The sequence below is a fragment of the Heloderma suspectum genome, chromosome 5, assembly GCF_057233095.1.
Source record: "Heloderma suspectum isolate Gila_16-S chromosome 5, 16-S_ref, whole genome shotgun sequence".
NCBI classification, from domain to species: Eukaryota; Metazoa; Chordata; class Lepidosauria; order Squamata; family Helodermatidae; genus Heloderma; species Heloderma suspectum.
Genome location: NC_139462.1, coordinates 142,006,991 through 142,034,883, shown reverse-complemented (window position 1 = coordinate 142,034,883; position 27,893 = coordinate 142,006,991). Strand labels below are relative to the sequence as shown.

Below are 27,893 nucleotides of genomic sequence, written 5' to 3'. Positions count from 1 at the left end.
GGGGGGGGGGTCATAGACCCTCTTTCGGGAGAAGACTGAGCCAAAGTAGGAATTGAGCACCTCTGCCTTTTCTTTGTCATCTGTTATAATTTTGCCATCCGTATTTAATAGCTGAATCACCATTTCTTTCCTGTCTTTTACTATGCATGTAGCTGAAGAAAGTCTTTTTGTTGCTTTTAGCATCCCTCACTAAGCTAAGCTCGTTCTCAGCTTTAGCCTTCCTGACGCCATCCCTGCAATTCTGTGCTAGCTGCCTGTACTCTTCCTTTGTTGCTTGGCCTTCTTTCCACTTCCTGCATGTGTCCTTTTTTGTTTTCAGGTCATCTCTAAGCTTTTTGTGAAGCCACATTGGTTTCTTCTATTGTCTTCCACCTTTTTTTCTTGTTGGAATTGTTTGTAATTGTGCCTTGAGAATTTCCTTTTTTAAAAGCTCCCACCCATCTTGGACTCCTTTTCTTGTTAGAGTCGCTTGCCATGATACTTATCATTGTTCTGAGTTTATTAAAATCAGCTTTCCTAAAAACCAGGGTATGCGTTTGACTACACTTGGCTTTTGCTTCCCTTAGAACCAAGAACTCAAGTATAACATGGCCGCTTTCCCCCAGAGTTCCTGTAACTGCTACGTTATCCACCAAGTCATCTCTGTTGGTTAGGATCAGGTCAAGGATAGCCGACCCTCTAGTTCCTTCCTCTACTTTCTGTAGGAGGAAGTTATCCGCCACACAAGTCAGGAATTTCCTGGAGGGGCCATGTTTTGCAGAATTTGTCTCCCAACAAATATCAGGGAAATTGAAGTCTCCTATTACTACTACATGATGCGTCCTTGAAATATTGGCAATTTGCTTTTCAAAAGTTTCATCCTTGTCTTCTCCTTGATTGGGTGGCCGGTAGTAGACTCCGACCACCAGGTTTTATTCTTTGCTCCATTTATTTTGATCCAGATGCTCTTGATGGGGCTACCAAGCTCATCCTCCTGTATTTCTGTGCAGAGATATGTATTTTTCACATATAGTGCAATCCCACCTCCCTTTCTGTTCCTCCTGTTCTTTTTGAACAAGTTATCTCCTTCATTTAAGATTAACAGATCTACTAATGAGGCTCTGCTGCAGACTGAAGTGGGATCCTATGGCCTGGGATGCCCTCCTGTGAGAGCTTCACACAGCCTCCTTGCTGATATCTTTATGAAGACAATGTAGGCTGCAATCCTACACACACTTATCTGGGAGGAAATCCCATTGAACTTAGTACTGTTTACATCTGCGTAGGCATGTATAGAATTGCACAGAGGAGGGGGGTTCTTTTCAAAAAGCCCTTGATCATTGAGTTGCTGATCGTTCTGCTCTTTTGCTTCTGTATTTCGTTATGGTGTGTCACAGTATTTATGTTTGTTTAGCTAGTTATTTAATTCTGTTGAATTTTACATGGTTGTTATGCACCATTTTGAAATTGCTTGAAAAATTGAATAATTTTAAAATTTCCAATGGATTTTAAAAATGTCAGTCGATTTTTTCTGGGAATAAAAAGGGTGGAAGTAGTGGGAAAATACAGGAAGGCTACAAATGGGAAACAGTATCATCTGGACCCCCGTAAAATTCCACGAAAAAGGCAGTGCTATTTCACAATAAAGGCCTCATCTGGAAGCACTCAATGAATATATATTTCTTTATCGTTCACCTTATTAAGAAACATAAATGCATCTTGAGTCTGGGTGGATACATTGTTCTATTATAACCATACCCTAGACAGCAAGTTCATACTGTATAGAGTTTTATCATTAATTTAGACAACAAATACTCTGCTCTATTTTCTTCTTCTTTGCTGTCTGTAATACAGACTTGTACTTCCTGCTGAGCATCAGGGAAGGCAAATTCCTTTTCACTCAGGACAGAGAGCCCTGCTTGCTGTGTCGGAAATCAACCATGAAGATTTCACAGCACACACTGGCCCCTGTTGGTCATGTTTCATAAGTTGAAGCATATATCTACGATAAGTCCAGATGTCAGCTTTCCCCCAGAGATGTCAATGGTGTTAAATCAGTACACCTGACACCTGAAATCAACCTAGGGAGGATGCTGGTCCCCATGCTGATACTTCCAAACAACCCCAAATCTCTTCCCCTGAGATGCCAGGGACTGAACCTGGAAGCTTAGCCATGCAAACATATGCCCATCCACTGAGATACGAAGCTTCTCCACAAGTGAGGATTTCTGCATCATTGCATACCCATGCTGGAAAATTCATGTATACAATTCAAGAAAGGGAGGGGGGAAAGCATGGCAATTCTGTAACACAAGAGTAAAAAAAGGGTGTGGTTTTTTTAAAACAGCACTAATAGAAAATAAATTGTCCCACAAAACCCTGTGGGAATGTAACAAGAGGAGGAAATAAAAGAAATCGGGGAAGTCAACAATTAAGAGTCAGAGAACTAACTAGACAGGGGAGGAGGAGAACAGGGTGGGGAGCTTCACTCAGGGCTGAGCTAGAACTGGAACAATAGGTAGGAGTGCACCAGAGCAGGTGCAGAGAGCATTTTCCTTACCACTGAGTAACTACAGACAGTCCCTTTGCATCAAGCATGAGATTGTTGGTTGGGGTGGGGGTGGCTTCCAGATCATAGGGTGGTGTTTCAACAGCAGGTTTAAGCTCCGACATCTCTTTTTCTCAAAATTAAGTACTGAAGGTTATAAGAATTTTCCCATTGGGTTCAAAAATTTCCCTCTGGACACACATGGTTATGGGAACATAACATAAAAGCACACACAGTCATATTTAGGTTCCACTGAAATCAGTGGGACTTCAGTTAACCGTGACTTACTTTTCACATTGACTCCAGCAGGACCGGTCTGTGACTAACTTGCTCTGGATCCTTGTGGAATGCCCAAGGTGGCACCTGCAAGCTCATGACTTCCAGAGGGGTAACCATGTTAGTCTGCTGCAGGAAAAACAATAGGGAGTTTTGTGGCACCTTAATTCATTAGTCTTTAGGATGCCACAAAACTCTGATGTTTTAACCTCATGCTTGTACTTGCTCCATTGACCTGTTCTGATTTACGTTGATCCTGTATTGGAATGATGGAAGGGGGAGGGGGATTGGGGGTTTATTGTATAATTGAAAACTTTCTCAATGAAATGGAATAATTACCAACACAACACAAGTGCAAACTGCAAACAGGGCAACGCTCGTGACAGGTCAACAGCAACTTAGCACATCTTTCCACCCTTTTACTGACATGTCTTAAGTCCAATATTATGCATGTTTTCTAAGAAATGGAGACCCACTGAAGGCAATAGGGCTTCATCCCAAGCAAATGTGCATAGAATTGAAGCCTCAGTCTAAGGGGCACACTGTCCTAATACGGCATATATGTGTACGTAAGAGCTAAACTACACAAGGGACATTTCTACTTTTAGTTCTAAGCCCCCGCACAGGGGACTTAGATTTGGACTTGGGGGACGGTTTAACCCACCCACCCCCACACCTTTACACATACCTGTATATTTTCCCAGCAGTGCATACAGCAGCTAAGAGGGGGTTAGAACAGGGGAATGGCATTGTGGGAAGGGTTAAACCCCATCTCTCCCCAACACAGCTGCCCCAATTCAGTTTGAGAGATCAGTGGCTGCTTTTACCTAAAAATAAAACAGAAGAATCAGATCAGGGATCGCCCCTCATTTCTGTTAGTTTGGCCCTAAGAGAGAGCATGGGGGGGGGGGGGAAAAAGAAGGGAAGGGAAGCAAAGCATAATGTATTAAGGGCGCAATCCTATGCCTGCTTAGACAGAAAAAAGTCCTACAACTATAATGCTGGCTGGGGAATCCTGGGAACTGTAGGACCTTTTTCTAAGCGGGCACAGGATTGTGCTCTAAAACTGGAGAACAGCCTACACTTTAGAATACATTTTAGACACATTAAATCACAGGGCGGGGGGGGGGGGATGTGGCCCTTCAGATGTTGTTGGACTCCTAGCTGCCATCAGCACCAGCCAGCATGCCCAAGGGTCAGGGATGATAGGAGTTGAAGTCCAACCACATGTGGAGGCACTGGCAGCTGTTGCCTGCTGCGGCCGGTGAGGCAATAGGGATGGGAAAATCCATAAAGCTCCGTTCCATTCGGTCCGTGTTTGCCAGTCTCTCCCAGAGGCCAGTCTCTCCCCGCCCGCCCCCCCCCCCACGAGGGCCAGGTGCCCCCCTTGCGAGGATCGCCTCCGTCTGGAGGGCCGCCAATACCCCACCACTGCATTGGGCAGATCCAGGCTCAGAGGGCCCGCGGGTGGCCCAACCCGGCTTGTTCAGCAAGCATTCCCTCTAAAGAGAGAATCCCCCGTACCCCCAGCGCGTGCCCGCACTTGCCAAGCATTGGAGACACGACATATCACATTTCCACCAGTCCGCCGGCAGGTGACCGCTCCTGCCGCCGCCCCCCGGGTGAAGGCGGGAATCCAGAGCGAGGCGCCCAGGGAAAGGCGAGGTCGCCTTCCCTCAACCCGGCAGCAGCGCCGCTGCTGCAGCTGGAGCGCCTTGTCGCGGGCGGCAGTTCAGCAGCCACCACCACGCCTCGCCTCCTCTTCAGCCACAGCTTGGCAGCTTCGGCCGCTTGCCCTCCGTCTCGGCGGGGCCGACGCCGACGACGAACCCGCGTTTCGGGGCAAGCAGCAGCTCCCGCCGCCGGGAGAGGGGCGGACCGACGGAGCGCGCGCCGCGGCGCTCCCGTGGAGCGGGACCCCGCACGCCTCGCGCCGGCCCTTCCGAGCGCGGGGGGCTTCTCGGCCGGGACGGCGGGCGAGCAGGGCTGCGAGGCAGCTGCAATGTGACAAGCGCCAGGGAGGAGCCCGCCTGCGCGCTCCCCCGCCCCGCGCCACGAGGCCCGGCCGGTGCGCTTGCGTTGTGTGGCGGCGGTCGTGGTCAGCAGCGCTGCGGCTTCGCCTCGCCTGGCGAAGAGGCGACGGCAGCGGCCCCGGCCGCCCCCCCCCCTCCCTCCATTCAGGGCAGGATGGGACCGAAAAGGACTGAGGCGCCGTTTCTCCCGCGCAGAGGAGTCAGCTGGCTGGGCTGAAGCGAAGGCGAGGGACCCGCCTCGGTTGGGCTATGTGTGCGAAGGTAATCATACCCATAATCTGGGCTTTCCTGCTCTTTGGGGCGCCAGCAGTGAACGCGAACTTTCGGCTGCTGGGGGAAACCCGGAAAGTTGGAGCGTGTCTCTGTGTGTGGGGTTGTGCGCAGCAACGAAGAGTCTCGTGGCACCTGTAAGGAGAGCTTTGGGGTGGCATGCGCTTCTTTGCTGCAACAAGCCTAAGGCGGCTGCCCCTCTGAAACGTTTTCTGCTAAGCCTAAATCCGTGTATCTTCTTCTCCTGTTACCTTGTCCTTTTGTTCTCCCCCCATCGCCTCTCAGAATTTGGACTGTAAGTTCTCTGAGGCAGGGACTTGAGTTTTTATTTTTGTTATTCCGTCAACTGCCACATCGATTGCGCCGGATAATTATGATGATGCAACGTGGAAGGATGGGGGGGGGGGGTCTTCACAAGTAGTGAAGTCTTTATAGCGTATGTGAGGGCATTTTATATTTATTTCTTATTTTATTTAATACTTTTATTTCCTGTCTTTCTTCCATCATGAAACTCAAGGTGGCGTACATGCGGTTTCTAGGCATCCACCCGTCTAGGCACTAAGGTGATCCCAACCTGCTTAGCTTCAGCAAGGTGGTTGCATCGTGTGCCTACAAACCACGTATCTGGCAATATTCATTTCCTGCCTTGTTGTTTGCCTCTAAAGTTTTAGCAGCTGCCTAAATATCTGAACCCTGAACTGTTCTTTTAAATATTTTATTGTTAGTATTTGGTCCTTTTTATCTGGCACCTTTTAAAAATATGAAAAGCCTTTTACATTCTTCAACCTTCTAAGGAACCTGGTGGATTCTTTCCCATTTTACAGATGGGAAAACAGTCTGAAAGCTAAATTCCGGAAGAGTGGGCATGTCAGTCTGGTGCAAAGGGCTAACTAGATTAAAGGTTGGAGACAGACAAGAGCTTTTTATAAATCAGGTGGTTGAGAGAGCCATCACTTTCCATGGTATACAGCTGCACATATTTATTTTGTCCCACTGTTGCCGCTGGTCAAACTGGTTCTGCAAGATCCTGTATTGTTTCAAAAACCTTTTTATCAGAAGTGAAGGTGGAATCAGTGGACAGACCATGAGTGATGATGCCTCTTTCAAATCACTTTCAAATCTCTGAAAAAAACCATCTTCCTCAGCCTAAAAGTGTCTGAAAGAGCCCATTTTAGAGCCTACTTCATCAGAATTGATGAAGCAGGGTCTTGCCTACAGGGTCATGCTACAATAAATGCTCCTGTTCTATGCATACTTACTTGGAAGTAGATCCCATTGAACGTAATGGGGCTTACTTCTGAGTAGATTTGTAAAATACAGGTATTTCTGAGGCTGAAAAATAAGTGACTTGCTAAAGTAATTCCATATGTGAGACAAATTCCAGAAGGTAGCAGTGTTATTTCCTTCTGACACCGTTTACAATTCTCTCCCCACAAAATATACTGTATAAACCTGAAACTCTTCATCATACTCCATACATCTAATGAAGTGGGCTACAGTCCATGAAAGCTTATGCCACAATACATTTGTTAGTCTTTAAGGTACTACAAAACTCCTTGTTCATATATAAGACAGTTTTCAGAGGGTAGCCATGTTAGTCTATTGCAGAAAAAACAACAAGGAATGCCACTAGACTCTTCATTGTTTTTCCATATATGAGGTGGAACTTGAACCCAAGAGTTAAATCCAGCACTATCCACTGTACTTACCCCAGTGATTCAATTCCCCTCACCTGCCTCCGACCTCTTTGCCTTGTAGCGACTCAGCATCCCTGGACACATATGATTTTGCTTTCCCTCTTGCTTTTCAGTACATGGGATCTTTCCCCAAGAGCACAACACGAAAGGATGTTGTGTGAATTTTTAAAATGACTTGCTGTTAATCTAAATGGCCAATGAGAATCTGTGGTGGAAAGTACAGCAATGAGATGAGGCAAATAATGCTTCAAATTGCTTACTCTTGAATAGACTGATTTCAAACTATTTCCATCAAAAACAGAAACTGTAGCATTGCTGTGTCTGTCTTGGTAGGTTTCTGCTGTGAACTTGGGGTATGAAATAAGGCTTACGGGTGCTTTTATGTTAGAAAGGATGATAGTTGGAATATTAATTTACAATCTGCAAACAACAGAAGAGGTTGCATGTTTACAAGCTCATGAATATGGAGGGTAGTCAATGATACATATATAGTTGCTCTTTCTTAGCTTCAGTCTAGGGAATGTATGATTTGGGACTACTGTGTGTAGTTTTTGAACTAACTCTCTACAGTACTATACTTGAACTACAAATTATTTCTATCAGTTCTAAAATAAAATGACAGGACATTCTGCTGTGAGGAATTTACACACAAGTCTGGTTTCAATATATTGAACTTAGCTTGTTGAACTGTGGGATTTTGTGTGTAGATTTTTTAAAATAAAGATTACTCACTAGCAGGTAACTGTTCTACTCAGTTTGAACGAAAGATTATTGAAAATCATGGTGTGTGCAGTCAGAAAATTGAAATATATTGGTGGATATTTGTTCTGGATACTCCTGGGATTTGGAGGGTTTCATTTCTTTCTATGTGTTTCCAGTTTGCACAAAGTCAGCTACATGATTTTTTTTTTCAAATGTAAAAATGTGTTTTTAAATCTGTACCAAGCTTACCTTATTTGGAACTCCTTGTTATCCTAATATACCCTAAAACCCTTCTTTCCCCCATCCCTAACATGAACCTCCCCTGTTAATTTAATACTTTAAAAATAGTATTTTTTTTAATGAATGTCTGATTATCCAGATGTTTTAGGTACCCCTAAGCATTATATTGATTTTTCCTCTTTAGTGATTTAGAGTGATTAAGATGCCAAATCTCTGACCTATCCTTTAAAAAAACCCTGCAAGCTGTTTGGGATGATGTAGGTCACTATTCTTATCTCAGAGATAGGGAACTGAGGCTGAGAAGCATCAACCTATGCACGAATGCCAAACAGATCCACGGCTGTGTTGTAATATGAAGTGAATCTCCCAGTTCCTAGACTTTTACTGGCCTGCATTTCTTTCATATACATGACAGATGAAGGTGTATATACTGTTTACTATTTTAAAAATACAGACTGTAATCTGAAGTGTCCTAACTGATCTCTTTCTAGGGACTGTGGATTGACAGAGTGACTCCCTTTGATGTGAATGAAACATGTTCTGCCCCTCTGGGATGCCTTAGGTGATGCCCAGCAATACTGCAATGGCAATTGGGGCTATCTCTAGTTCCCTTCTTGTGACCTGCTGCCTAATGGTTGCTCTCTGTAGCTCCACCGCACCTCTGCAAAAACTGACCAGGGCTCAAGACAAGCAGGAAATAAAAGCAAGCCAAGAAAAGAGGGACCACACATCAGCCCGGGAGAGCCAGAATCAGACGGGACCAGGGAAAATGAATGAAATGGGCAGAAATGGAAGGGAGGAAGGCACCAGAGACTGGAAGAGCAAAGGCAACAGAAATTATTCTAATAAAGAATCTTGGACTAAGCAAAAACAAGCGTTGAGTAGCCAGGCAACAAGCAGTAAGTTTGGGAGCCTCCAAGCTCAAGATCAAATGGATGCTGTTCAGGAGGAACTTCCAGCTGCTGAAGATTCCTCAGTCTTGGAAGTTGTTGCTAGTACTACCCCGGAACCTCCAGAGGAATATGCTTATCCAGATTACCGTGGAAAAGGCTGTGTGGATGAAAGTGGCTTTGTTTATGCGATTGGGGAAAAGTTTACTCCAGGTCCCTCTGCATGCCCTTGCCTTTGCACGGAAGAGGGCCCTCTGTGCATTCAGCCAGAGTGTCCTAAACTCCACCCTCGCTGTATTCATGTAGACACTAGTCAGTGTTGCCCACTGTGCAAAGAAAGGAAAAACTACTGTGAGTTCCGTGGGAAAATCTACCAGACATTGGAAGAATTCATGGTAAGGCAGTGGTGGTCACTGCAGTGGTGGTGATAAGAGGGAGGCTGCTTATTCTAATGGCCTCTCCCTGCTGTTGCCCTTTATATTCTCAAAATGGTTTCTTGGAGACCATTTGTGATCCTTCCTTACACTTACAGTCTTGCAAAACCAGAACCCTTTTCGTTAAATGGAAAGTAACATTTAACAGCAAGAGTTGTGATCATTATTTGATTCCTTTGTTATATAATTAAAAGAATATTTAAAGCCCGTAACCACAGTTAAACTATATAACAGTAGCATCGATGTTCTGCGGATTTCGGGGGGGGGGGTTTCAGAATATGGTTTTATTATTCCTGTGTTTTATGAGCATTAAGGGCGCAATCCTATGGCTGCTAGTGAGCGGCTAGACAGCCATAGGATTGGTCGGTTCTCGGGAACCAACCTCAGAGCCCACGCTCTGCACCTCTGCTGTCAATCGTATGTCTAGCCGCGAAAGCAGGGTGGCGGGTCCCCTCCTCACCACTCCTCCCTCCCTGCACTGGATAGGCGGTCGCCCCCAGGTTCAGAGGTGACCGTCGATCCGCATAGGATTGCTCCCTAAGCAGTTTTGTTTGGGGGCGGGCATACTAGTTGTTAACAACAAAGTGGTACAAGGAATGTATTTCTGTGATCTGGCTCGCTACTTTCCCCCCACACATGCACACATTTTTTTGCCTCTTCAAATGGAGATGTCAGAGTTATATAATCTTCTATCTGTCAGAGTGATTAAGGACCTTTGGTGTAATACTAAGCATATTTCAGGGAGCATTATAAGGTGAGTTTAATCAGGGTCAGCGTTTCTATCAGGTAAAACTCTTTCTAATGAGACAATATTTTTATTATCCTGGAAAATGTAATTTATACTTTCCAGAACACTGCAAGGATTTGGACTGAGGGCTCAACTAGACTTTTGTTTTTCAGACAAAACATTTTTATAGACAGTGGGTAATTTGCCTTGCATATTGATTACAAAAGAGTTTTTTTCTTTATATGTGTGTAGAGAATAACACTTTATCTACATGCTCTTTTGAGAGCATGTTTCTATGGTTGAAACTATATGTGCCATGCAGCTGTGTATATGTTTCTCCCAACTTTTTTTTTAAACTGAAAGCAGCCATAGGAGGGTGCAACCTTGAGTAGAGGGGCCAACAAGGTGAGGGGCTGCTTAACCTTTTCCCTTCTGATCAGTTTTCTTGAGCAGAAATCCAGAGTGGAAAGGGTTCAGTAGCCCCTTCTCTCCTCCACCCCCTTGGTCCTTTACTCAAGATTCCCACAGATGCTTTTAGTTAAAGACAAGAATGGAAGAAACATACACACTACTGCATGTCATGTGTAGTTTTAGCTCAGGTGATTGTCTTAACCAAACCTCAGATCTTAACAAATGAACACTTGAAGTTAGTGCACGTGTGACATTTCATTGCCCCATAACTAGGTTTGAAAGAGTGGGCCACAGGATTGCCTCTGCTTACCCATAACCCCAGCCCTCTCTCATGTGAATTCCTTCTGCTCCCATTTATCTTGATTTGGTGTTATGTCTGATGAAGATCAAGGTTAACACAGGGCCATAATGAAAGGAGATTCCAGAAGCTGGTTTTGGAATCCTTCTGGTTTTGTGTTAAGCACAGATAATCAAATGCCAAATGAGGGAATGAGGATGTGGGGGCGGAGAGTCCATGCATGGGAGGGATGTGTGATCCTGTAGCCTGTAACCCAGTTAAAAGTCCGTGTCACATCGACCTGGTTTGCATGATCACCATGGGTTAAACAAGCCATAGTTTGTGCCAGGCACCATTTGCCTAATCACCAGCTTGGGTACAGCTTGTTGTGTTGTCTGAACCTGTGTAGCATGGCTTGTTGGAAGGGGAAACAACCTTTAAATAATCCATGGGCTGTTGTTGGGTTATTTGAGGGTTTCTTCTCCCTCCAACAAGCCATGATGCCTGGGTTCAGATGACACGACAAGCCACGCCCAGTCAGGTGGTTAGGCAAATGGTGCCCAGCACACGCCACAGCTTAAACAAGCCATCATGGCTTATTTTAGTCATGGTGACTGTGCAAATTGGTCTATTATATCTACACTGGAAATAGAAGTGATGAGGAAACAGTTATGAAGAAATGTACAGCTTCAGCCAGTATCTAATATTCTCAGAAAGAAAATGAAAACTCAGAGTCATAATTGCATAGTTCTCATTTTGTTTTTGTCATTGGTGCACACCTAAGAGTGTGCACAGTAGCACTGGTGCACACCTAAGGGTTTGTTTTTTTTTAAATTCTAGACTTCTGTATTATTCACATTCTGAGGGTAAAAAGCAGAAATATATCCTCAAGATAAATCAAAGTATTTCTTCCCTGCTACTTTCTTTGGGATATCTCTTCGGAGACAGCATTCATAACGGGCTAACAGCTTACGGCATAGAAAGTTTATAAGGGTTTAAGCAGTCACAAGTCAAGTTATTAATGGGGTATGTATATTTTAGGCTTTGAGAGAGCTTTTAGTTTTACTTTATTGTTATAGGTCTCCTGTTACTTGGGGCATCATCACACAAGGCTTTTATTGGGCAGTCGTGGTGGGTCACTCATAGAAGTTTACGAATACTTTTCAAGACATTGTCATCCTCTTGTGCCTCTCCTCAGGTTTTTTAGGTTTATCCTGCAGTAATTTAATTCACCAATAATGTAGTAATAAATTATACCGCCATGAAAGAGGACATGTAATTCCAGGAACTGCGATATCGCTGTAATGTTGCGGTGCCATCTAGTGGCTGAAGAAATGGAACTTAGGGAACTTCCGCACAAGGGAAATGCCCCCCCCACACACACACACACACAAGGGAAGGCGCATGTATTGTGCCGATCGCGATGCTGGAAAGACTCTGGAAGAAGAAAGCCCAATAGGGATGCGGGATTTCTGCCTTGTGTGATGACACCCTTGATCTTATGTTCTAAGACCATCTTCCCTAGTGCAGCACCCATAGACACCTCTCTTGTTGTCTGTGAGGCCCCCTGTTCCTACTGGGTTTTATTTTATTTTTAACAATTGCACCGGGCAGCTTGGCGCACTGCAAAGGGAAGTGCTGGCCTTCAGCCACCCACTATCTTCATTTCCCCCAGAATGCCTCTGAGCTCCATGTGAAGATGGTGGCCTGCTGGAGGCCAATGTGCCCAGTTGCCTTTGTAAAGAAAGAAAAAGAAAGGGATCACCGCCATCTGGTAATTGTGGACTGGAGGAGGTTGCAGGTGGCTGAGAAGAGCAGCAGAGCAATATTGGGAAGGGGGAAAAAACTAGAGAGGTCAGCAGGAAGCACAGAGGACTGGGGCGGTGGGGGTGGGGAGAGAGCAGTGGAGGGTCCCTAGGGCCATGGAGGGCTGAGGAAGAATCTTGAGGTATGTGGAGGTCTCAGGACAGCAAAATAACCTAGAGCTGAATAACTTAGAAAGGGTGTGTATGTATGTATTTGGTAAGTCTGGCTGCGAAAGGGTATGTGTTTGGGTGATGATCCTTGCTGTGAAAGGGTGTGTGTGTGTATGTGTGTGTGTTTGGGTGGTGATCCTGCATGAGAGAGAGGCATGTTGGGGGGTTGGGGAGATCATAACGTTAGGCTGCAAAATGTCTTGGGCTGATCCTGAAAGGCTGGCAAATTACTTGTCAGTGTGCCTTCTGTGAAAAGAATATTTTATTGTGGTATGTGAGGTCAAATATGTGGCTTAATATTTAGGGCTCAGCCCCCAACCTCTGCCTATATTCAGTTACTTGTACTTTGTCACTAGCCATGCCCCCACAGCAGCCATCTTGTGGTGGTGCCCACAGTGTCTCTAATTTCCGAATGTGTCCATGGGCCCAAAAACGTTGGAGACACCAGAGCACATGGTATCAGTGATACAGCATAAAGGAAGAGCTGATGCTGAGAGGGGGTGGGGCAAAGTTTTTAGCCTTAGATGTGGGGCTCAGGCTGTCTTTTCCCCATGATGGATGAAGGTTGTAGCTTGGATTGATGTTGGATTTAGCTCTGTGGATGCATTGCATGCACAGGTGTCATCTGTAGTACGAAGTGCTTTTAACCAGCTTCAACTTGATTGCCAGCTATGACCCTTCCTGGAGAAAAACCTGATCTGGCCATAATTATCCATGCTCTGGTAACATCCAGGTTAGATTACCGTAGTGCACTCTTGTCGTGCTGTGTAAGAAAACTGTTTAGAAACTTCTGCTGGTTCAGAATACAGCTGTAAGGCTGTTAACCAGGACTTCTATAAACGAATATATTTCACCAGTGGTTAAAGAATTTCACTAGTTACCAATTCGTTGTCAGTGCTGTTTTTGAACTTTAAAGCCTTAAACAGCCAAGGACCAGGATATCTGAAGGATCATCTGCTCCCATGCATACTTGCCTGGCCCTCACTGGAGGTCCAGGTCTGAGTGCCCTCAACTTCTAAAGGCACAATCCTATGCACGTTTAGGCAGAAGAAAGTCCTACAACTCTCAGCATTTCCCAGCCAGCTGGCTGGGGGATGCTGGGAGTTGTAGGACTTTCTTCTGTCTAAACGTGCATAGGATTGCGCCCTAAGTTGAAGTGGGTTGCTAACAAAGATGGGCCCTTTTGGTAATGGCACCTCAGCTGTGAATACCTCTCCCTTTAGCTGGTAACCTGGTGCCAAATTTGCTGGGGTTTAGGGGCCAAGTAAAAACAATTTTATTTTCCTAGGCTTTTAATAGTTTTAATAATGTATGTGATTTCACTGCTACTTTTAAAATGTTCTGAGCTGCTATTATCATAACTGTTATTGTTGTCTTATTATTTTTTTTGAGGTTTTAAACCTCTTTGAGAATCCGTATCGAAAGGAAGGATAGAAATATTTTAATAAATAAAACAACTCAGTATGAAGTTGAGCACAATTCTGCTTGGCTCACAGTGTATTCAAACACTGTGTATTTCCATTGACATAGATTGTTGTTCAGTTGTTAAGTCGTGTCCGACCCTTCATGACCCCACGGCCTTCCTGTCCTCTGCTCTCTCCCTGAGTGTGCTCAAGTTCATATTCATTGCATCGGAGATGCTATCTAGCCATCTCATCCTCTGCCGTCCCCTTCTCCTTTTGCCTTCAATCCTTCCAGCATCAGGGTCTTTTCCAGTGACTTTTCTCTTCACATTAGGTGGCCAAAATATTTGAGCTTCAGCTTCAGTATCTGTCCTTCCAATGAGCAGTCAGGGTTGATTTCCTTTAGGACTGACTGATTTGACCTCCTTGCAGTCCAGGGGACTCGTAAGAGTCTTCTCCAGCACCACAGTTCGAAAGCATCGATTCTTTGGTGCTCAGCCTTCCTTATAGTCCAGTTCTCACAGCCATACGTTACTACTGGGAAAACCATAGCTTTGATTATGCAGACCTTTGTCGGCAAGGTGATGTCTCTGCTTCTTACTATGCTGTCTAGGTTTGCCATAGCTTTCCTCCCAAGGAGCAAGCGTCTTTTAATTTCATGGCTGCAGTCACCGTCTGCAGTGATCTTGGAGCCCAAGAAAATAAAACCTGTCACTGCTTCCATTTCTTGTATATGCCAGGAAGTGATGGGGCCAGATGCCATGATCTTCGTTTTAGTAATGTTGAGTTTCAAACCAGCTTTTGCACTCTCACCCTCAACAAGAGGCTCTTTAGATCCTCTTCGTTTTCTGCCATTAGGGTGGTATCGTCTGCGTATCGGAGGTTGTTGATAATTCTCCCGGCAATCTTAATTCCGACCTGTGATTCATCCAACCCGGCGTTTCTCATGATGTACTCTGCATATAAATTAAATAAGCAGGTCGACAATATGCAGCCTTGTCGTACTCCTTTCCCAATTTTGAACCAATTGGTTGTTCCATGTCTGGTTCTTACTGTTGCTTCTTGACCCTCGTACAGGTTTCTCAGGAGACAGGTAAGATGGTCTGGTACTCCCATCTCTTTAAGAATTTGCCACAGTTTGTTGTGATCCACACAATCAAAGGCTTTAGTGTAGTCAATGAAGCAGAAATAGACGTTTTTCTGGAATTCTCTTGCTTTCTCCATGATCCAGTGAATGTTTGCGATTTAATCTCTAGTTCCTCTGCCTCTTCGGAACCCAGTTTGTACTTCCGGTAGTTCTCGGTTCACATACTGCTGAAGCCTAGCTTGTAGGATTTGGGGCATCATCTTGCTGGCATGTGAAATGAGCGCAGTTGTACGGTAGTTTGAACATTCTTTGGCGTTGCCCTTCTTTGGAATTGGAATGTAAACTGACCTTTTCCAGTCTTGTGGCCGCTGTTGAGTGTTCCAAATTTGTTGGCATATTGAATGCAGCACTTTAACAGCATCATCTTTTAGGATTTTAAATAGCTCAGCTGGAATATTGTCATCTCCTCTAGCTTTGTTGTTAGTAATGCTTCCTAAGGCCCACTTGACTTCACTCTCTAGGATGTCCGGCTCAATATAACTTTGCAAGTTATAAAAATATAATTCTCTGGGTCTAATAAACTGAACCACAGGTTGTTTCTTTAGTCTTGAGAACGACACCCAAAAGAGTGTAATGCTCTCCTGAACATACTTGGTCCCCCCCCTGCCCTTTCTCTTTTCTTTTTGGATAACAGCCAGGGTGAAAGTTTGTTTCTCTGTAACAAACCAGAATTTGGAAAGTTGCCTGGAGCTTTGTAACAACAGACAAGTGCAGAAACATAGTTAATTATGTAGATTATTGGTAAAACACAAGCTGTGAAAAATAGGGTGGCCACTTACATTGCCAAAAATGAGGAAATGCATCACCAAAATAGATGACAAAAGAGGACACTGATTTGCATTAAAATTTGCATATGCTAATTTATATGAATATTTACAAATTTAGAAATAATTGCAATAATTTAAATACAAATACAATACAGCTTACCCTAGTGGAAAAGACCATGACTAGTAATGTACATGTGCCTGTTCAGTCTGATCCAGATGGTAACTGCTGAGGGGCAACTTCAAGACCCCTGCTTTCCTTTCTTTATCTTTAAACTGAACTTGAACTGAACAGCCCTTCAAATAAAGGATGCCTTCAAACAGAGGAATGCTTCTGACAGCCCTTCAAATAGAGGACTGTTCCCTGTAAAGTAGGACACATAGCCACACTAGTGAAGAAGTTAGCTCTTGTTTATACTTTGTTTTCTGTCTTCTGCCTCCTCCCCTTCTCTGGCCTTGATGTATGAGCCATTCATTTGAAATTGTAGAAGACAGCAAATCCAGGTAAGATCCTGAGGAGCCACCCAAAAACCTAAAGTATCTTGAAATAATCATGCATGTCAGCCTAGACCAGGTTCTTGTGCAAAGCGTAAATTGAAGTGTAATTAAAGCCTTACACATAACAAACCAGCAATGAATGAGCTAGATGTTGCACTTCATGTAAAAAAAAGTTTTCAGAGGATCAAGAAGTAAAATAATAGTCAACCTTTGTCTAGGAGAACAGTGCAGAGGAAAGGTTCCTCATATGTAAAATCTGTTCATTGTTCTCCTTTTTTTCACCCCGATCTCTAGTCTCCAGATCCGTTTGATAATTTTAAAAGTTGTTGACAATTAATCAGGCTGTTAATACAAATGCTTACAAAAATCATAAATGAGAGAAGAAGCATTCCCCCTCACACAAGAAGGCCTCTCTTGAAATGGTGTCTGCTGTGACATATGCATGAATAATCTAAAAACAAAGAATGCTTTTTCCCTTCAAAACTATTGTTTTATTAATATGGAAATTCATGCATATTTAATTCTCTAATCCATAAAAACCCATATGATTAATCAACTCAGATCTCTTTAATCAGTTGACAGCCCTAATATTTTTATCTTGTCCTCTACCAGCAAAAGTTAACTAATCAGCTACCTATTTACATATAGACACTTGTTTTTGCAGCAGTATGTGTAGAACCAAAGGGAAATTTTTTTAAAAAAATTGTTTTATAGAATTGCATAAGAACATAAGAACAGCCATGCTATGACCAAGGATCCATCTAGTCCAGCATTCTGTTCACATAGTGGCCAACCAGCTGCCCAGAAACCCACAAGCAGGACAAGAGTGCAGTGGCACCCTTCCGCACATGTTCCCTAGCAAATGGTGTACATAGCTATACTGCCCCTGATACTGGAGGTAGTATATAGCCATCAGGTCTAGTAGCCATTGATAGCCTTCTCCGACAAGAATGTGTTTAACCCCCTTTTAAAGCCATCCAAATTGATGGCCATAAACTACCTTTATTATTCAATCAAATAATCGTTATTGCTTTAGCCAACTGCCATCGCAAAGACGCATAAAATCCACAAAGTTTACATATAAAAAGTTACAAAAGTAACAAACTATTTACAATTAAAACAACAACAACATGAAAGCAAACAAACTCTCCTGCCCTGCCCTAGTAGGGCCCTTAAACTAAAAAACCACTACTTTTGACATACTTTTTCCTTCTATTAAACATCTTCATCTTGACAAGCGATCATACAGTTGGCCTATTCCTTCGTTATAGACAAAACTACACTTTAAAAATGTGCGAAATCAAGTATAATCCTGTATGTCAGGTTTCTAAGGAGAAATACCTGTATTTCCTCTTCTTCACAGCTTCTTTCATCCTCCAAACACTTTACAATGAACTTCTGTCTTGGGGCGGGGTTATACAGGTTATATTGTAACTAGGGGTGTTAGAGAAATCCGCCACAGATTCAAATGAGGCCGGATTCCAAAGAATCCAGCCTCTGGAATTCGCGGAGGGACAGCCCCACTTACCTCCGCTCCAGGAGGATTCTGTGCAGAACGGCTCTCAGCTGCTTGCTTAACCAGAGCCATTCGCCTCAGCGCCGATCGCTTTTTTTAAAAAAGGCGATCGGCAGGATGTGCCCATAGACTTATATGCAAGATTCACAGCTCTATTTTGCATGTAAGTCTATGGGCACATCCTGCCGATCGCCATTGTTTTAAGCAACATGGCGATCGGCGCGAAGGCGAACGGGCCCAGGACAGACCAGCCGCTCTCAAGCTGGGCGGCTCCACAGAATCTTCACGGAGCCTCTCCAGAGGATTCCAAGGGCGGGAGGAACAGATCGCCTCCCCCCCACACCCAGGCAGATTCCCCACCAGAACGGATGGTGGGGAATCCGTACATTCCTAATTGTAACAGTTAGGGCCCATCTACACAGGGAATGCATTGCAGTGCTACTGCACCTCACACATCGGCATGATACACGATGTAACCTCCAGTCCTCATCCATCATGGGTTTTCTTGCCATAAAAAAACACATTTTTTTCAAAGTCGTTTTATGACGGATTTTCTGCTTATTGTCAGGGGTGTTTCTGAGTGCAGGGAGTGGGATAGCAGTTCAGATTCTGAAGGAGAACCATCAGACATGGGGGAGGTGTTTTCCCAGGCTGGTCCAGATATGAGTAGGCCTGCTTCTCAGGTTACAAACGTACAGATGGCTGGACTTAAGGGTCCCTCCTCACCCACCACCCACCCCCGTGAGAGGCAACGAACCAGAGGTTGACCTAATAGATGCCAGGCACAGAGTAAAGGCAGAGAAGGCCGGGGCGGAACTTAGACGGTCTACCCGATTGGCCTTGCATGAAAAGCTGTGCTTAGAGGCCTCACAACAAGAGAGGGACCTCCCCCGCTTAAGTTAGGCTAGAGAGACTGCCTCCCTTTCAAATGGCGGGCAGCTCTCGTAAATTCCATTTGGATCAGGCATTCCTTTTTAGACGGAGAGTTGTCTGAGAATTTGCATCTGTATGACACTGTGAAGTAATGGCTAAAAGCTGTAGACTGAAGCCTCTCGTCTGTATGTTTGGGCATTGAAGCAAAGTGGAGGCTAAGGGAATCCTGACACTCATCATGATTTGCCTGCGTTTTGGGACTCAGTGTGTTGTAAGCTTGTAGTGCTACTCCGCAGGAGTAGGAGGGGCTTCAGCACTGTGAGAAGGAGTGGGATGTTGTCAGCTAATGATGGAGCTGACAGGAATAGAAGGAGTTAACCTTTACTATCTGCTTTGCCCTCTGCTGACCAGGGTAGGGGGGATGTTTGCTAATGCATACCTCTGCATGATCACCCCTTCAAATAAGCTTAATGAATGAGACCGATTCTCTCCTTTGTCTTTTTTCTTTGTCTCAAGGAACAACTAGCTAGCATGGATAACTGCTCAGAAGTAAATCCCAATTCTCTTCAATGAGGCTTACTCCTGAGAAAGTCAGCAGGTTGCTTTTGGGATGCATTTTTTTTAAAAAATCTCCATGCACCATCGCACCTGCGACGAGAGGTTATTTTTGCAATGCTGCTTCCCCTCTGCTTCCTGATTCTCTCTGTTGTATTTCTCTTCCTCCAGGAAAAATGAGCTGAAAACTAGGGATGTACCAAAGTCACTTACCGTTTCGTGGATCTGCTTCGTGGTGGCGGGGGAGGCGCTCTGTCTCTCCCCCCCGAATCCTCGACCGGGGGGGGAGGCGATCCGGTCCTCCCCTCCGGAATCCTCGAAAGCTAGCTGTGCTTGGTGGCGGCTCCGCAGAGTAGCTGGCCAGGCCCAGGCCAGGGGCATCTGCAGCAGGATTTCCGGCCGCGGAGGGCTCTGGGTAAGGGGAAAAAAAACCCGTACACAAATGGCAGCGGTTACAGCTGCCGCCATTTGCGTTCCTTATTTTTCTTCGTCTTAGTCTACATAAATATTTACGTAGACTAAGACGAAGAAAAATAAGGAACGCAAATGGCGGTGGCCGTAGCCGCCGCCATTTGCGTATGCGTTTTTTTTTGTTTTTGTTTTTTACCCAGACGTTTTAGGCTACGTAAAAACTTACGTAGCTTATCATGTCTGGGTAAACAAAAAAACCCACATACGCAAATGGTGGCTGCCGCTACGGCCGCCGCCATTTGTGTTCCTTATTTTTCTTCATCTTTTTTTTTTTTTACAGAGATGTGATAGGCTATGTAAAAACTTACGTAGCCTATCACATCTTTGTAAAAAAAAAAAAAAGACAAGACTGTAAATGGCGGCGGCGGCAGCTAGTCGGAAGACCTGCAGCCGCCGCAGCTGCCGCCAGATCCGCCGCTGCCCGGAACATCCGCCCCAGGTAAGTCTCATCCCGGGGGGGATCCGCGGGGGGGTGGCAGGCCATTCCGCCACAGATTTCAGGGGGCCGAATACACTGGCATTCGGCCTCACCAAGATCCGTGGCGGAATTCTCTGACATCCCTACTGAAAACACGCCTATAAACAGCACAGCTCTCTGTGCTGATCTCAGCTATTTTGCGATTAGTGGGGCGGCAGTTGAAGAAGGGGGGAGATGATATCTCTTTGCCTTTTCTTGCAGCCTCCTAATTTTCCCATGCACATGCTCACACATGCCGCCCGAAGAGTTTTGGGTGGATGGCACCGGCGCTGTTTTGTTTTTCCCCCAATGGGCATTAAAGCCAGCATGCTGGAAACAGCCTGCAAAACATGTCTACTCAGAAGTAATTCCCATTGTCTTCCATTGCAATTACTCAGCACCAAAGCAGAGGGAGGGGTGGGGAAGGGGATTGCTTTGCCTTTTGTTTCAAATCTGGCTCATCCAGAGGAGTGAACCTGCACATAAGTTTAATGATTTTTTTAAAAAACAAACAAACTTGTTGATGCCGTGAGACTCCACCCACATATGCCTGAACGAATGCCATTTCTCGTGCAGTCTGCCACGAAAAAGTGGTTCTTTTTTTGCTGCTGCTGCTGTTGTATATATTGCTTTACTTGGCAGTGTGTGCCATGTGAGGAGCAAATCCAATTTGATGAAAACGCGGTTTTAAACTGAATCGCGTTGGAAAGCATCTCCATGTAGATGTGTTCCAGAATCTCCACCTCAGACTGAGCATATAGGCATAGACGCTCTTTCAAGGGAATCACTCTATATCATCCCAGCGTAACAGCAGAAGGAAAGCTATTCATTCTTGCTAGAGTGATTGCCTTCGGGGGTTTTGTGTGTGTAAGTTTAATTATATGCATAGGGATGGCACACTCAATATCCAATCTTGGGTACAGAGGAGATTTTTTTTTTTTATGTTTATTGCAGCCAACAATTCATGAAAGTGTAAATCCAAGATACGTTGCCTCACCTGAGCTAAAGCTTTTCCCTGGGCTTGTGATAACAGAAAGGCAGGGGAGAATCCTAACATTGTTATCCATTGGTAACATATTTAATCAAATCACTATGTGGAAGACAAGTCAGTGCTAGTTTGGAAAGTTTTGAACTACTGTTATTCAATTTGCAGAAGTGTAGGTCTCTGCCACTTGCAGTCTATCCATTTCATATAGGCTTTATGGGAGAGTGAAAGATGCAATGGTATTGCATCTTTGTGATTTGTTCTGTTTTGCATTATGAAGGGCAGACCTGCTGTTAAAATACTTCTGAAAAACAGACCTGCTGTTATTGAAATACTACATTAAACTTTGCTTAATGCATGCTCTTTACCTAACTCTAAATTGCTTTATAAAGGAGAGGTATAATTTCTACACATTACGTAGCCAAGCAGGGGTGAATCACAAGCAGCCTAGTGCCATTTTCTTCCTTTATGAGATGTGGAGCAAAAAGAGAAATGTGTTACAACAGCTAAATTGACATCCTATGCATTAAAATAGGGCAAAGTTATAAAACCTGTCTAAACCCTTGTTTCAGCTTTCTGCTAGTGTTGGAAGGTCAGAACTACCTGACTGTCTTTCGAATACAGCATAAGTCAGTACCCTTTCCTACCTGTACTCTTTCCTCCCAGTGCAACTATAATGGCTGCTGCTCCATTCTTTGTTTATTTAACTATATTTATGAATTGCTTATATTAAATAAATTTTTAAGCAATGTACAAAAACAAGTCTTCACACAAGAGGACAAGATGACTCCTGTTGGAAAAGGTATGCTTTCCAGAGGTACTGAAAACCCAGAAGGGCTGATGCCTGCCTAATTTGTAGTAGTAGGAAGTTCGAGAGAGTGGGCACTACAACACTATTCTGAACCATGATGGAACGAATCTCCAAAATCTTGGGTACCACCAGGCAGATATCTCCTGATGATCACAGCAACCAAGCAGGTCAGTAGGGGATCAGAAGATCTCTTAAGTATCCTGGTCCTGAGTTGTTCAGGGCTTTGTAAACAAGTACCAGAATCTTAAACCTGGCCCAACAGGTATGGGTCTTCTATCAGAGCAGAGGGATGAGCTGTCTTCTGGCACTGGAAGCTTGTTTCCCGAACCTGTCTTCCACTGCTGCTGCATTTCTAAGTGCATTTACATGGAAGTACATTTCATTTCACTGAAGCCTGTGGTATTTATTTTCAAGCAAATATGTCCAGGATTGAGGCACAGAATTGTAGTTCTCAATTTCTTTTTGCCAGTAAATTGATATTCTTACTGGGAACTCCGAGTTTGAGATTATGTCAAGCACATGTCCCAGATTCCTATTTTAACCTGCTCTACAACCAACATTTGCCATGAAAACTATCTATCTATAAAAGGAAGTGTTTGTCTGTATGTCCTCAGTGAACTCAAAAACCATACATCTGACTGTTCCGAAACTTTTAGGGTTTGTTCTACCTCTACATAGTGAAAATTTCATCTGCCATCTTGAAACAAAATGGCGGCCAATCAAAATTTTTTAAGATATACTGCTTCAGTTCCATTTGATGTACTTCAACCAAACTTTGCATCATGATTCAGCACTGCAGTGAGCAAATTTTAACCATCCATTTTTACGATATGATTATCTATAATCATTAAAAGATTATGTGACTCTGTCCGTCTTTCTGTCTGTCCATTATTGCCATAGCTTCAAGACCATGAAAGCTAGGTACCTGAAATGTGGCATGCATATTAAGGGGACCCTAGGCATGTGCACTTCATGGTTATTTTGTTTTTAAAATGCATTAATTTTAATTAGTTTAAGTGTGACCATGTGGTTGAAGCCTTCAGTTAGATTTCAGCCACTAGGAGCAGACTTCACTAACTAGCACATAGGTTTGCACTCCGTACAGTTTGAAGCTGCAGCAGATTAGTAGGTCGAGAGACACAGTTATACACCAGACCCTCCCCCTGCTGTGGGGTAGCCCACCTCAGGGACAGACCCCTCCCTCAGGGGGCTATAGGGGTGCACCATGGCAGGGGCTGTGCCTAGAAGTGTGAGTGGGTGTGGTGTTACTCAGATGGGGCAGGCACACTGTGTCCAACTCTGAGAGCTGTTAAATTTGCTTGAAGGCTTCAGTGTATCAACATAAGGGCTATTCCTACCCGTGCGAAGCCAGGTCTGTTCACTAGTAAGGATATAAGAGCCAATTGGTGTTGTGGTGAGAGTGCTGGACTGAAAGCTGGGAGATCCAGGTTCTAGTCCCCACTCAGCCATGGAAGCTCACTGGGTGACTTTGGGCCAGTCACAGACTCTCAGCCCGACCTACCTCACAGGGTTGTTGTTGTGAGGATAAAATGGAGAGGAGGAGGATAATGTAAGCCACCTTGGGTTCCTTCCAAGAGGAAAAAAGTCAGGAGAGAGAGAGAGAGAAACAGCTATCTAAAAGAACACTGTTTGGAAAATAATAAGTAATAAATGATGATGATGATAGAAATTCTGCAATGTGTCCTGTTGTGAAGATGAAGCGGAAGAGCAGCAGCATCTTCCCTTTCTAAGTTCTGCCATTCTCACCCGTGTAGATGATTATCTGCTTTCATGGAAGAATTTGCATCCTGTCCTATAATTTTGCGTCTGTTAACATACAAACAACAAACTGATTTTTTTATATAGTTTTTAAAAGAACGAAGCAATACATTCTCGCATTTGGTCCAGGAACATTCACATAAGATTGCCTAAGGCAGCCTACAAGGAGCAGAGTTAATGTTGCTTTAGCATCTCTTCCTCTTCACTGGTTCTCTAGAAAATGTTACTACCAAGACATGCTTGATAACACAGGAAAAATTAGCCCACATAGGATGAGGCTGTGCAGCATATACACCATATTGCTGAGCATTTATGCAAGAAGGCAATCCTGTTCACATAAAACATTAACATTGTCGTTGGCAATTAGTACAGCCATTCTATCATCATTCTGTCCTTTACGCATAGCAAGGTATTTACTTTGCTGTTGTCTAGGGTGAACTGTGCATAATAGGGCAAAGCCTTGACCCCAATGCGCTTCCATATCTGGATGCTTTATCACAAAATTATAGCTATTTCTGGCCTACTTTTGTAGTAGTGCCAATAGATGGCCACAGGGGATACATAAAAAGTGAAAAGTGGCAGAGCAATGTGAATATTATGGGAGGAGGAAAGGGGGTTGAGGGATGGACTTTTCAAAAAGATGTTGGTCTTGCTCTTGGAACAGTTGGTTACTGTCCCCATAGTGCTATTATGCAATTTGATTCATGTGATTTTAGTTTCTTTACCAAGATTAATATATTTTTCACAACAGTGTGAAATCATTTGGATTGTTTAGCTAGAAAGGACCTAAGGGTTTCCTAGGCCTACTGCTTGCACTGAGTTATGACTCTCCATATTCAACACCCCTAATAGATTATTCCATATTATCTAGATTTATAGTGTGTACGTATCTGCTGTTATCAGGGAAGATCAAGATGCACCGTGCTAGCAATCTGCAAGGCAATTTGAATCCCAACCAGGCTTTCTCCCCATTTCCCCTTGGTCTATGTCTGTGGAAGTCCTCCAAAGCCCCTATTGATTTCCTCCAAATCCTTCTCTGAGTTGTGTTTACCAGGGATGGTGGTTGTAAGAGATGTGGGAAGGGCCTGATTGAAGGGAGCACTTAATCTGGCTACTTGGAGTGATGTGTCTGGCTTCTGTTGTAGCACAAAAAGGCAGAAATAGATGCTGTGGCTCATTGGCCAATTTAAAATTAGCAACATGCACCCAAGAATAGAAAAGAAGGCCAACCCATCCAGTAGGACAGTGGGTAAGTATGGTAAAGTAACCACTGGAACAAATTGAATCCCAGCAAGTAGAAAAAAGTAGAAATCCCAGCAAAGGAGATTGTTACCTTGTTGTGGTGCTGGAGCTAAACCATGAAGGTTTAGTCATGAGCTAAACCATGAAGGGACACCCAAGACGGGAAGGTCATGGCAGAGAGGTCAGACTAAATACGATCCCTGGGGAAGGAAACGGCAACCCACCCCAGTATTCTTGCCATGAAAACTAAATGGATCAGTACAACCAGAGATATGTCGGTATACCATCGGAAGATGGGACTCCCAGGTCGGAAGATGGTCAAAATGCTACTGGGGAGGAACAGAGGATAAGTTCAACTAGCCCCAGATGTGATGATGCAGCTAGCTCAAAGCCGAAAGGACGGCTAGCAGCCGATGGTGCCGGTGGTGAACAACGAATCCGATGTTCTAAAGATCAACACACCATAGGAACCTGGAATGTAAGATCTATGAGCCAGGGCAAATTGGATGTGGTTATTGGGGAGATGTCAAGATTAAATATATACATTTTGGGTGTCAGTGAACTGAAATGGACTGGAATGGGCCACTGCACATCAAATGACCACCAGATCTACTACTGTGGACAAGAGGACCACAGAAGAAATGGAGTAGCCTTCATAATTAATAATAAAGTGGCTAAAGCAGTGCTTGGATACAATCCCAAAAATGACAGAATGATCTCAATTCGAATTCAGGGTAAGCCATTTAACATCACAGTGATCCAAATATACGCCCCAACCACAGATGCTGAAGAAGCAGAAGTAGATCAGTTCTATGAGGATCTGCAGCACCTACTGGATAGTACGCCAAAAACAGATGTTATTTTCATTACAGGAGACTGGAATGCTAAGGTGGGTAGTCAAACGACACCTGGAATTACAGGCAAGCATGGTCTGGGAGAACAAAATGAAGCAGGACATAGGCTGATAGAATTTTGCCAAGACAACTCACTGTGCATAACAAACACTCTCTTCCAACAACCTAAGAGATGACTTTATACATGGACTTCACCAGACGGTCGACACCGAAATCAGATTGACTACATCCTTTGTAGCCAAAGGTGGCGGACATCTATGCAGTCGGTAAAAACAAGACCAGGAGCTGATTGTAGTTCAGATCACAAACTTCTTATTGCACAATTTAGAATCAGACTAAAGAGAATAGGGAAGACCCGCACATCAGTCAGATATGAGCTCGCTAATATTCCTAATGAATATGCAGTGGAGGTGAAGAATAGATTTAAGGGACTAGATTTAGTAGATAGGGTCCCGGAAGAACTATGGACAGAAGTTCGCAACATTGTTCAGGAGGCGGCAACAAAAAACGTCCCAAAGATAAAGAAAACCAAGAAGGCAAGATGGCTGTCTGCTGAGACACTGGAAGCAGCCCAAGAAAGAAGGAAAGCAAAAGGCAACAGTGATAGGGGGAGATATGCCCAATTAAATGCAAAATTCCAGAGGTTAGCCAGAAGAGATAAGGAATTATTTTTAAACAAGCAATGCGCAGAAGCGGAAGAAGATAATAGAATAGGAAGGACAAGAGACCTCTTCCAGAAAATTAGAAACATGGGAGGTAAATTCCAGGCAAAAATGGGTATGATCAAAAACAAAGATGGCAAGGACCTAACAGAAGCAGAAGAGACCAGGAAAAGGTGGCAAGCATATACGGAAGATCTGTATAGGCAGGATAATAATATCGGGGATAGATTTGACCATGTGGTCAGTGAGCTAGAGCCAGACATCCTGAAGAGTGAGGTTGAATGGGCCTTAAGAAGCATTGCTAATAACAAGGCAGCAGGAGATGACGGTATCCCAGCTGAACTGTTTAAAATCTTGCAAGATGATGCTGTCAAGGTGATGCATGCCATATGCCAGCAAATTTGGAAAACACAAGAATGGCCAACAGATTGGAAAAAATCAACCTATATCCCCATTCCAAAAAAGGGAAGCACCAAAGAATGTTCAAACTATTGAACAGTGGCACTTATTTCATATGCCAGTAAGGTAATGCTCAAGATCTTGCAAGGCAGACTCCAGCAATTCATGGAACGAGAATGGCCAGATGTACAAGTTGGGTTTCGAAAAGGCATAGGAACTAGAGACCAAATTGCCAATATCCGCTGGATAATGGAGAAAGCCAGGGAGTTTCAGAAAAACATCTATTTCTGTTTTATTGACTATTCTAAAGCCTTTGACTGTGTGGATCATAACAAATTGTGGCAAGTTCTTGGTGGTATGAGGATACCAAGTCATCTTGTCTGCCTCCTGAGGAATCTGTATAACGACCAAGTAGCAACGGTAAGAACAGACCATGGAACAATGGACTGGTTTAAGATTGGGAAAGGAGTACGGCAGGGTTGTATACTCTCACCCTACCTATTCAACCTGTACGCAGAACACATCATGTGACGTGCTGGGCTTGATGAAGCCAAGGCTGGAGTTAAAATCGCTGGAAGAAACATTAACAATCTCCGATATGCAGATGATACCACTTTGATGGCTGAAAGCAAGGAGGAGCTGAGGAACCTCATGATGAAGGTGAAAGAAGAAAGTGCAAAAGCTGGGTTGCAGTTAAACCTCAAAAAAACCAAGATTATGGCAACCAGCTTGTGATAACTGGCAAATAGAGGGAGAAAATGTGGAGGCAGTGACAGACTTTCTTTCTAGGTGCAAAGATTACTGCAGATGCTGACTGCAGCCAGGAAATCAGAAGACGTTTACTTCTCGGGAGGACAGCAATGACAAATCTTGATAAAATAGTGAAGAGCAGAGACATCACACTGACAACAAAGGTCCACATAGTCCAAGCAATGGTATTCCCCGTAGTAACCTATGGCTGCGAGAGCTGGACCATAAGGAAGGCTGAGCAAAGGAAGATAGATGCTTTTGAACTGT

General features: G+C 44.1%; 1 protein-coding gene across 1 annotated transcript in view; it reads left to right on the top strand.

Moving 5' to 3' along the window:
• Positions 1–4,441: 4,441 nt before the first annotated feature.
• VWC2 (von Willebrand factor C domain containing 2) overlaps positions 4,442–27,893 on the top strand; it is a 112,996-nt gene continuing 89,544 nt past the window's right edge. Inside the window, exons 1-2 of the mRNA XM_084857702.1 lie at positions 4,442–5,097; positions 8,237–9,030. Of these exons, the coding sequence (XP_084713828.1) occupies positions 8,311–9,030 (720 nt within the window). The 5' untranslated portion in view covers positions 4,442–5,097; positions 8,237–8,310. The remainder of the gene's footprint in view (positions 5,098–8,236; positions 9,031–27,893) is intronic.